The 12,456-nt window shown below is 40.1% G+C and overlaps 1 protein-coding gene across 1 annotated transcript in view; it reads right to left on the bottom strand.

Annotated features, from left to right (window-relative positions):
- Positions 1 to 12,456, bottom strand: part of C7 (complement C7) — a 70,652-nt gene that overhangs the window by 46,533 nt on the left and 11,663 nt on the right. The window contains exons 5-7 of the mRNA XM_055142800.1: positions 10,307 to 10,448; positions 7,080 to 7,227; positions 4,605 to 4,743 (exon numbers count right to left, since the gene is read on the bottom strand). Of these exons, the coding sequence (XP_054998775.1) occupies positions 4,605 to 4,743; positions 7,080 to 7,227; positions 10,307 to 10,448 (429 nt within the window). The remainder of the gene's footprint in view (positions 1 to 4,604; positions 4,744 to 7,079; positions 7,228 to 10,306; positions 10,449 to 12,456) is intronic.

Below are 12,456 nucleotides of genomic sequence, written 5' to 3'. Positions count from 1 at the left end.
CACACTATCTTTCAACCATCTTCCGGGCCAAACTAAGCAGAGTGTACTGAGCAAAGTGGCCAAGGGGCAGAAATGTGCTTATATTTCAAAGTCATTCTTGTGATTATAAAAGATATGAGAAAACAGAGAATGTGCAAGGAATCCAAATAGATGGCTGACTCAGTAAGTTACTAAATAAAATAGATTTTTTTAAATTCTGTTTTGTGTCTATTTAGTAATAGTTTTATTATTAATTAAGCTAAGTGCCACCTATCAGGAAATGGACTTAAGAGTAATTTGAATTGAGGCCAGAGATGTGGCCTAGTGGTGCAGTTTAGAGGACCTGAGTTCATTCTCCAGCACCACAGAAAATCATCATGGTTGTCATCATCCTCATTTGAATTGGCACAATGCTCAATCAACCCTCGATGCTTCTGTTCCCTGAATATCTTGAATTACATTTTCTTTTTACCTTACACATCTTCACTGAATCTTCAAGAAGCATTCTCACAGAATCAAATACAAGTCATTTTATTGACAGCATTCAAAATTTCAATCCAATAGTCATGCGGATCTATTGAATAAATGTCAAACCATTCGTTTTATCATCATCAAATTTCTTCATAAATTTGACCCCCAGCCTCTCACTGTTCTACAAGTAATATGTATTTTACAACTGCAATTCCAGCACGAACAAATGCTCATGAATCTGAATTGTCACTGGGATAGCTCTGGGTCTTGTCATCTAGAGATCCTGATCATCTGTCTGTTCAAATTTAGCTTTTCCAGGGACTAATGATGCTGGGGTTTTTGTGGAATTTTGGGGGGTGGGTGGGGGTGCGGATCATCATTTTTATAACCATAAACCAAGAAGTAAAGAGAAAATGTAATAGTGTTTATGTGTGGGGGGGGGGGGCTGGGGGGTAGTCACCTTTCACTATAGAGACTGCTGAATCCCCAGTGGTTCTAATTAAACCAACTTCAACCCCAGAGAATTTCACCCCCTGCATATTCACTGAGTTTAGCATATTGTAGCCTATCAGCACAATGTGTGAACACTGTGTTTAGCCTTCAAAGGCTGACAAACTGCTTATTGCTTCTACCTCCTGTTTCTCAGGCTGGATCCTCCAACCATCGCTAATCCTTCACTCAGTAACAGGCTATAATTTTCATCTACTTCTGACAAACACCTTCAAACTTGGTGACTAGAAAGGCATTTCAGATGTCAATCCAAAAGCCAAGCCGTGTTGAAGAAAATGAATATCAGAATTATTGTTATTAAATTATTCCCTTCTTTAGAAGATACAGACCTTCAGCATGTCTACCTTCCAACTATATCAGAAACATTTTTCCTTATTTTTTCTGTCTTGTGGGTTTTTTAATTGATCAGCATACACATGTATGTGCATGAGATCCTCCCCCTTTAAATTATGAAAGAATTATTAATATGTCCTCCTACAAATAGGAAGTATAATCTACATACAAATGCCTATCTCATGTTTTTTCTGACAAAAAGTTAAATTACAATGCATATTATTTGCCATCTACAATTTAGAAAAAGTAAATGAAATATTGCAGGAGAGTTAATTATATTGGAAAATTATAAATTCTGACAGACTGAATGCAAATTTTACTGCTGGTTAATTTGGAATATAGTCCAAAACAGTTGAAATTCTTTTGATCTCTACATATAAAAATAGTAAAAATAAAATAGCGAACAATTATAAACAGTAAAATGTTCTGCTAGAGATTGTGTAAGGATCAAACCTATAAAAATTGACTATATCCAGACCCCAAAATAAATATTCAAAATTTTGCCCCACAACTATTTTTCAGATCAGTTCCACTTTCCATTTTCATGACTTCAATAACTCCTAAATAAAATTTATTGTTACAACTTGACCTGTTTCAAGTTTACAATTTATAATGAAATGTTTTTTCTGGAAAGGATTACTCTTAAGAAACAAAAGGCCCTTCTAAAAAACAAATCAACAATGAGATGTTATCTAGAACCAGTGAGAATGATCAATACCAAACCCTGGAAGCTCCCACTGATGACTGGGATATGATGAAAAAGAAACCCTCATTGATTCTTCATGGGAAAACCATCTAGTTCAACCTCTATGGAAAACAGTTTGGAGGTATCTCAAAAATTAAAAATATAACTACCAGATGACCCAGTGACTTCACATCTAGGAAGCTACATCAAAAACACAAAAACAGGGGCTGGAGCAATAGCACAGTGGGTAGGGCATTTCCCTTGCACGGGGCCGACCCAGGTTTGATTCCCATATGGTCCCCTGAGCACCACCAGGAGTAATTCCTAAGTGCATGAGCCAGAAGTAACTCCTGTGCATTGCCAGGTGTGATCCAAAAAAAAAAAAAGACCACAAAAATATATAAATAAACAGACCTATGCTCAGTGCAGTGCTATTTACAACAGTCAAAGTTTACTTGCCTCCTATGCACTGGAATTCAATCCCCGACTCTGCCCATGGTCACCACGACTTCATCAGAGTATTAACTGAACAACCCACATGCCCAATTTCAGATGAGTAAGTAGACTGTAGATATATACACACCATGAATGCTACTCAGTTATAAGAGAAGGGAGGGGAGGGGATGCAGACAAAGAGAGATGAATAGAAAACATTAACAATGCTGCTCAAAATATAATGCAGAAAATGCTTATAACAACTAAGTTTTTACATGTAACTTCAAAACAGAAAAAATTTCACCCTTCTCTCTGAACATCCCAATGGTTTTGGTTTACAAGTTTGGAATAATAGGAAGCACTGAATTTTGAGTTTTTGTAGCTAAGAAGAAAGAAGGAATTCAAGGAAGAGGAGAGCAAGAAAATGACTAACGTGGGATAGGAGCAGAAGTTTCACTTTGTTAAAGTTGTGACAGAATAGCATTTTAAATGAAGATTCCAGTGTTCTGTTGCATGCATTTGCACTACTGCAAGAGAAAATCTCACTCTATACTCCAGTAAGATCTTCAGGAATGGTCCTTTAGAGCCAAAATTGTACTGTGTGAACAGATTTTGTGTTGAAATGCAGCCACGGGGTAAGTTCAAACGTATATGTGATAGTATCAGCGTGCAAGATGGAGAAACCCAGAACCAGAAAAGGCCCATGACCAGAAAAAAATGTTCAAGTGAGACAATACCTATTTATATTGACAAGAAGCACAGATTATTCTTCATTGATTCTGATTGTGGTATAAATGATGCATCCATTTTGGAAACGCTCTAAGAAGCTATTAAATATACATGATCTACATGGCAGCAATTTGAGTTCCAAGTATATGCCCTAGAGAAATTCTAGCTCATTTTCATGAAACTAGTTCACAAGAGGACTGGAGCAATAGCACAGTTTGCCTTGCTTGCAGCTGACCTGGGTTTGATTCCTCCGTCCGTCTCAGAAAGTCTGGCAAGCTACCAAGAGTATCTGGCCTGCACGGCAGAGCCTGGCAAGCTACCCGTGGTATATTCAATTTGCCAAAAACAGAAACAATAAGTCTCACAATGAAGACATTACTGGTGCCTGCTGGAGCAAATCAATGAACGAAGGGAGGACAGTGCTACAGTGCTGTGCTACTTTATACAAAATATAAGATCATAGGTATCAAGATAAAATCAAGAGGGATAAGTGGGAGTCTTTTAAGTCAGTGTATTGTTTGTTAAAGTGTGTGGAAGGGTGCCCATCTTTATATGTGAGTATTTGTTTGGTTCTTGTCAAATAGCATGTGTATGATATTCATTTTCTTTTGTATGTAGCACTGTAGCACTGTTGTCCCGTTGTTCATCAATTTGTTCGAGCGGGCACCAGTAACGTCTCCATTAGGAGACTTGTTGTTACTGTTTTTGGCATATCGAATACACCACGGGTAGCTTGCCAGGCTCTGCCGTACAGGCGAGATACTCTCGGTAGCTTGCTGGGCTCTCCAAGAGGGGCAGAGGAATCGAACCCAGGTCAGCCAAGTGCAAGACAAATGCCCTACCCGCTGTGCTATCACTCCAATCCATTTCTTTTGTATAAGTGAAGTATTTCACAATTTGAAAATCAAAGGCCTTTTAAGAGAGGTGAGGGGCTGGAGCGATAGTACAGCGGGTAGGGCATTTGTCCTGCATGCGGTCGACCCGGGGTTTATTCCCAGCATCCCACATGGTCCCCCGAGCACCACCAGGAGTAATTCCTGAGTGCAGAGCCAGGAGTAACCCCTGAGCATCGCCGGGTATGACCTCTCCCCCAAAAAAAAGAGAGGTGAGGAAGTGGTCATGGCAAGAATAATCATAACAGTATGGTCAGAGCCATGACTTTGAACGTTCAGACAGGGCTGCCCCTAAAGTGTTAAGTACTCTGCAGCAGAGAGCTGAAAATGAGACAAGGCTATGTCAGCTTGCATGGTACAAGTGCTAAGTATCATTGTCCTGTAGCCCAAAGTTAAAGAATGCGTATTCTTTTTTATAAGTCCATATAAAATATTTATAAGAACTGCCCACATATTAAGCCACAAATAAACTCTCAACAGTACCAAAAAGTGAATACTGTATAAAGAATGATCCCTGGAAATATATAATTCATAGATGAGAACAAACTTAAATCAATGTAATTAAGTACCTGAAATGTATAGGAGAGGACATTTCCACTCAGTCTGTAGAAATCTCGTTCATCTCCACTAAACACTTTCCTGCACTGACCGCCAAAGCTTTTAGTGTTGATGACTGGTTTCCGAAACTGGCCAGTGAGTACATTGTAACTGTTTTTAAGAAGTGAATGAGAAGAGGGTTAAAAATCAAAAATAGCACACTTGCTGAAGGGGGCATCATTAGAGAACTCTAATACGTCTTAAAATACATTATAGTTAGGCATCTCCTTAGGAGAGCTCAAATAAAGAGAACCGCGTCCTAATGCACGCCCATACATTATCCAGCTTCCCCTGCTTGTCCAACTGTTGGAACTAGTAATTGGGAAAAACACAATTATTTTCACCTGAAAACATATATAAAAATACATGATTCTTTTCTATGTATGACAGTTGGCTTTAAACTGAATTTATAGATAAAACCAATACAATTACGACTTAAAAAGAGAGAAGTCACTATAATAGATTTTATATGATTGCCTCTTAGTTTGTTGAATGATATACCCTTTAGAGTAACTTTAGCATTGCTTTTTTTTAAATTAATTTTAAAATGTTAAACAAAAATCACATCACTCTGGACCAGAGCAGTAGTACAGCGGGTAGGGCTTTTGCCTTGCACGCAGCTGATTCCCGTTCCATCTCTGGCATCTCTTTCGGTCCCCTGTGCACCATCAGGAATAATTCCTGAGTGCAGAACCAGAAATAACCCGTAAGCATTGCCAGGTGTGACCCCAAAAGCCAAAACTCACATCAGTCTTAAAATGGATTTGGAGGGAGAGGAGGATGGTGGAGGCCACTCTTAGTGGTGCTCAGGGATAACTCTTGACTCGGTATCAGGGGATCACTCCTGGCAGTGCTGGGGGACTATACGGGGTGCCAGAGATTGAGCCTGGGTTGGCCTCATGCAAGGCAAGTTTCCTACCTGCTGTACTATTACTTCAGCCCCCAAAATGGAATATTTTTTAAGTACTGAAACCTTGAAAGTTCTTTCTCTTTCAAAAGGAAAACTCATAGTTTTCCTAAATTCACTTGGATATAAAAGTGTCCAGGTAGCTAGGCAACTGCTTTTCATCTATTGTCATCATTCTCATAACTAGCCCCACACCATTGATTCCATCCTCTCTCACTCTCTTTCTCTCCTAGAGTGGCAACTATGTCAGTGTTCCCCAGGGCAGAGGAGTCTACCTGGATGCAAGATAGGACAATCTAGAGATAGTCAATTTATGCTTTATCACATTTATTTACAGATATGCTAATCACTGTATCACTGTCATCCCGTTGTTCACCGATTTGCTCGAGCGGGCACCAGTAATATCTTCATTTGTCCCTGTCATGTGATAGTGCAGCCCAATGGCATCTGCTGGCTCCAGGAACACGAAGAGCACGTTGTTGTTACTTTTTTTGGCATATCAAATACATCACGGGTAGCTTGCCAGGCTCTGCTGCTGGTTAATATATATATATATATTATCTATATATGCATATATATATGTAATCCTAAGTGGTCTCAGGAAGCCTGGGGATCCCTCCCAATATTTCCCAGTCAGCCCAGCCAGTGGTTCAAAGTAAAAGTCTGAAGATGTGGTTCTGCTCAGGACCTGTGGTGTTGGGGGTCACGTGACTACCCGAGGCATATTCAGGCCTCTGAGCAGTGCTCAGGGCCTCCAGGGCTGTACCCAGTGATGAAGACTGTGTGGGTGCGAGGTGAGGCTCAGTCACGTAGAAGGCTTAGCCCCTGTACTATCTCTCTGGCCCTGTTACCTTTTTCTCCCTTCTTTGGGTTTATTTGTTGGATTTCCTCTTATTTCTGACAGTGGAAACTTAGAAAAGGTCAAAAGCTGGGCTGGAGCTGTGCTATAGCAGGTAAGGCACTTGCTCTGTATGCAGCTGACTCAGTTCAATCCCTGGCACCCCATATGATGCCCTGAGCCCCAACAGGAGTGATCCCTGAGCACAGAGCCAGGAGTCAGCCCTGAGCATCACCGTGTATGGCCTAGCCCCCAAACAAAAAATTTTAAGAAGTTAAAACTATTATTTACTTAAAGTAATCTATAGCCTTTGGACACTGCTTTTGTTGGATCCAGTCCGTTTGGATATCTTTTCATTCTCATTCACTTCTGAGCACTTAAAATTTCCCATTCTGACTCATTATTTTACCCATGAATTATTTATCAGCTTAAATTCTTTTATGAAATACATTGAGGCTTGTTTTTCCTCCCTCACCTTTTTTTTTTAACCACAACCAATGTGTTCATGGACTATTCCTAACTCAGGAGTGACCCCTGGCAGATATATTAATAGGAATTAAAATAATGTTTATGCAGTGTCAAGGATCTCTGATCCCAAAGTTGAACTAATACCAGTTGAACTAGACTTACCAAACTATAAAATTTTAACTGTTTTTAAAAATTAATCCATCGGCATACATAAAATTTGACCCATCACCTTACCCATTTCCGGTCAGTTCTACGTTGGGGGGCGGTTTATTGGTGTTGCAGGAAGGTTTGCTCTCTGAGCCCTCACATTTGTCTTCATCAGCACCATCTTCCTCACAGTCAGAATCCCCATTGCAGACCAAAGATTTGCTAATGCACTGACCTGAACACAAGAAAATGCACCCCATGAAAAACTGAAAGAGCAGAAGGGAAACAATACTTTTCTAATTTTGCCTCTCACCCCATTCTCAACACTGCACTGATATTCTAACATGAAGTTGAGATAAATCTTGATGCATCCAGAGGACGGATGGCAATCCAAGTTCTTATTCTGAAATACACAAAATTGATTCTGACCTCGGCAGGACGCAAAATTGAAAAATGGAACCTGAGGATCAGAGAGATAGCTCGACAAATTGGAGTAAAAACTTTGCATGCAGGAGGCCCAGATTTCATCCCTGGCACCACATGATTCCCCAAATTCCATGGGGAATAGTCCCTGAGCACTGCAGAGAATGGTCAAAAAAACATAAAAGAAGAACAATACAAGGAAACCTGAAAGCGAATCCCAAATTCTAACACAAATCATCAAACAATTTGCTTAAATCCACCAAAACTCATACAGTGCCAACAACTAGGAAGTTAGATTGACCCCCACCCATACCCTTCTACCTTCAATTTATTTTCTAAGATTCCAACGTTCTCCCTGGGGAGGGGTGGGGGGGGTGGGACACAGAAGTCCGATTTTCTTGATTATATGATGGATGAATTTATATAGTGAAAACTGATGTGTAAGTTTTGTGAGTACTGAAACTAGGTGCAAAGTTTTAAATCCTACATTTCTCTAGTACTTACTCTGTGCAAGACCATCCAGGTTTTGAGATACAAACAGGAATAAAAATGGTTTGGATAGAAATGAAAAAGATACAGACTGCTGGGGCTAGAGCGAGAACATAGAGGTAGGGCGTTTGCCTTGCACACAGGCGACCCGGGTTCGATTCCCAGCATCCCATATGGTCCCCTGAGTACCGCCAGGAGTAATTCCTGAGGGCAGTCAGGAGTACTTCTGTGCATCGCTGGGTGTGACACAAAAAGCAAAAAGGAAAAAAAAGGATACAGACTATTTTATATTTTATAAGATATGAAGACATTGATGATAGGAATTCATCCACAGAATTGCTGTGATAGCTCAAGGCACCAGGGAGTTCTGAAACCTAACCAATTTAGCCCCTACCTTCCTTTCCCACACCATCTCCAACCATTTACTTACTATCTTCCAGTACCCTAGTTACACTGGACCACTTAGCTGAATAAAAAGCCAGGCTTCATGTCACCTCCACTGACCTTGCACTTAGAGTTCTCTCAGTCTAGAAGGTTTTATTTACCCATCACTTGCTTATCTTTCAAGAATCAAATTAAACATTATCTCTTTTCAGAAACCATTACTACAGGCTATGATATATGCCTTCTTCTGTGTTCTTTTACTATGCTTTTCGCACCACTATCTTTCTTTTTAATTAAATTTTTTTATTGACTCACTGTGAGGTACACAGTTACAAATTTGTTCATGATTGGGTTTGTCATACAATGTTCTAACATCTGTCCTTTCACCAGTGCATACTCCTATCTTGATTGTATAACCCACACCTACTCAATTCAATGCTCCAAATCTTTGTTCTAGACACTTCACATGCAAAAATAAAAGAAATGTAATTCATATCTTCATGGAGTTTTATCTTCCAAGCAGGACATTCAAGCAAGAAAAAAAATATATATATACACATATATATATATACTTAAAATAGGAAAAGTAGGAAATACATAAAATACAGGGATTTGTTAATTTACTTTATTAATTGGGAGAGTAATGAATGTTTCTCAAAAGGGGTATCATCTTATTTGAGTTTTGAGAGTAAAATAGGAGTTTGATAGCTGTTGATGAGGAGAACTTTGAACAAAATGATTATTCATGTACTATTATTCCATAAAAGATTTTTGAGAAAAAAAGTTATGTATTTTATCTATTTGTCCACAATTCTCATCAATAAATGGAATATTATGAGCATAATTTGCTAAAAGGTATTCAGTTAATCTGACAGCACAGTGTTGGGCCAGAGAAATAGTACAGGGGTTAAGGTATTTGCTTTATATATATCAATCACAGTTTGATCCATGACATTACACGGTTCCCTGGTCACCTATGGAAGCAACTCCCAAGCACAGAACCAAGAGAACCCCACCACCACCACCATGTGTGACCCAAACTCCCCACCAAAAAAGACACTCAATGCCAAAAACTGCATTTCTGAATCAGAGCGACAGTACAACAGATAAGCACTTTTCTTACACACAGCCACCGCACCACATATGGCCCCCCAAATCCCATCAAGAACAATCCCTGAGCACAGAACCAGGAGTAAGTCCTGAGCACTACTGGGAATGTCCCAAAAATAAACAGCCAAAAGTATATTTCAGGGGCTGGAGCAATAACACAGCAGGTAGGGCATTTGTCTTGCATGTGGCTGACCCAGGTTCGATTCCCAGCATCCCATAAGGTCTCCTGAGCACCACCAGGAGTAATTCCTGAGTGCAGAGCCAGGAATAACCCCTGTGCATCATCGGGTGTGACTCAAAAAGAAAAAAAAAGAGTATATTTCAGTTATTTCATTCATTAGAATGGCCTGTATTGCTTCTTGATTAGAGTTCCTTTTTACAAGCATAATAATAATTTGGTCAGGTACTATTTTTTTTTGGGGGGGGTGGTAACTCACTTCAGGCTTATAACTGTCTCAGTGCTAACAGGTCACTCCTGGCAGTACTTAGGGAACCACATAGGGTGTCAGAGATCAAACCATTTGCTGACTATATGCAAAGCAAATGCCCAAGTAACTACTTTTTAATCAGGATTAGCATACAGTGTACACAGAAAACTCATGATAGCTATTCATTCCACCAAAATATACAGTTGAAGGCTGTTTGGCTCTGTCAACAGCCATATTTCTTTTCAAAGAAGCCAAGAGTATCTCATCCTTATTACCAGATGTTCCCTTGCACTTGAAAGAATGATAGCCAAGCACATGATGGACTATCATTAAAAAAAAAAATAGACTAACATTTGAGGAAAATTCATTATAGAAGCTATAAACCCAGTGAAACTCAACAAGTATGTACTGAACAAATATTCAAATAGCATAATAGCATTTGAAATAACTCTGCATATCGAACCTATGGAAAACTAGTACCTGAGAAACACCTGAAACGCTCTCCACATCCGTCTTCTGTTGGACAACCCCGTACAGGTTCACATGATTGTGTTTCAAAAGTGCTTCCGACACAGGGAAAGCCCCCATACTGCCCGAACACAGCAACCAGCCGCCTGCGGGTCTAAACACAGAACAGGTAGCGCTTCTCAAGACATCAGTCTTGTTGCTAAGAAATAAAATCTGAGAGAGATTCATACAGTTGGAGAAACATTACTCAGGCATTGTTCTGAACAATAAAACCTACAGAACCACTGAACCCATAAGACCACTTGTCCTTGAGTCTAGTGGCACTGGAATCTTTATTTATGGTTCATATCACACAGCCATAAATATATAAAATGTATAGTTTTATATATTTCTCCTCTGTATATATTTATTCTGTTTTTGGCATATCGAATACATCACGGGTTGCTTGCCAGGCACAGCCGTGCGAGATTCTGCATAGCTCTTTTCCGGGAACTTTGTTTTATTTATTTGGAGGGGGGGCCTCGATGCCATTTTATTTAATTGAGATAATTGCCGTATCACTGTCATCCCATTGATCATCGATTTACTCGAGTGGGCACCAGTAACGTCTCCATTCATCCTAGCCCTGAGATTTTTAGCAGCGTTCTTCCCAACGGTGCCACATAGGAGGCTCTTTCAGGGTCAGGGGAAGGAGACCCATCATTGTTACTGTTTTTGGCATATCAAATATGCCACGGGAAGCTTGCCAGGCTCTGTCATGTGGGCAGGATGCTCTCGGTACCTTGCCGGGTTCTCCGAGAGGGAGAACTAGGCTATAAGAGGTCGCGTGGTTTAAGATTTTCAAGGCTGCTTCACTGTCCCCTCTCTCTGAGGATCAATAACCCTCCACAAGTGCTTTGTCCCATGATCTCTTCTCTCCCCCTCCCAAAGCCCCTGGCAGCCACACCTCGCTGTTTGGTTTGCAGCAGCTCAGAGTGAGTTGCCCGAGGGCATTAGCCATTCACATTCATTCACTTTCTACCACACAAATGAGTGAGCTCATCTGGGTTTGCCTTGTCCCCCCTCCCCCCCACTCGTGTCACTTAGCATGAGCCCCTCCTCCATCCAGGTTGCAAGAGATGAGATGATTTTATCTTTCCTCAGAGCCAAGTCATTGGCCATTATGTAGACAGATCATGATCTCTTTATCCTCTCTGTCTCTGCCACTGGGCATGTGGGATGTCTCCACCCTGAGCTTTGTTTTATAGTAACAATAACAGTAACAATAATTGTCCTCATTCCCCGACCCTGAACGCGACAGGGACGAATGAGATGTTACTGGCGCCCGCTCTAGCAAATCGATGAGCAACGGGAGGATAATGATACAGTGATATATTTATTATCTATTGAGCTGCAAAAGAAGTTTAGTGAACTTTTAAGAAACTAAACTGAAATAGCTAGGCAGACATATCAGGAAATAGGTTATGATATAGATTGATTTCTATTTTTTCCCAAAGCTGCAATTTAAAACTAATTAGGAAATGAGAAATAAACTTTGCCAGGGAGTAAGGGTACCAGAAAAAAATACTGAGATGAGTAGAATTAGAGAACCCTTAGCACAGTTATTGATTTGAGTCAAATCTTAAGCCTTCTTCAGGAAAGGAAGGGAAGGAAATATAGAGACAAATTTATGCTATAAAATCCTAAATAATCCACAAATGAAGTTTACCTGCTTCATGAAAACTCTAAAATGTATTAACATAGAATGATCCATAATACTATTTAAGTGTATGCAATTCTAAAAAAAGTTCAAGTTTTAAAGAAAATATTTTTGATTTCAAATTTTGTAGAATCCCAGGAGATTCGCTCTATTAATTTATATGGATGTAGATGTTCCCACCTCCACCGAGGAGGAGAGAGAGAGAGAGAGAGAGAGACAGACAGACAGACAGACAGACAGACAGAGAGACACAGAGAGAGACACAGAGAGAGAGAGACCTACTATAAGTGGGGGGTGGAAAAGAAACATAGTAAGAGAACAAAAGCTTGTCAAAGTAGTCAGAATTGAAAATTTTATCTAACAAATTGAGCTTATGTGGGGCCTCGAGGGTGGGAGGGTTCCCTGAGTGCTGCTGGAGGGAAGTAGCTCCCTTCCCTGGTGGTGGTAGGTGTGTCCTTGGAAT

Source organism: Sorex araneus, chromosome 1 (genome assembly GCF_027595985.1).
Source record: "Sorex araneus isolate mSorAra2 chromosome 1, mSorAra2.pri, whole genome shotgun sequence".
Lineage (NCBI taxonomy): Eukaryota > Metazoa > Chordata > Mammalia > Eulipotyphla > Soricidae > Sorex > Sorex araneus.
Note: the sequence above shows the minus strand (reverse complement) of the source record. Positions and strands in the feature narration are given on the sequence as shown.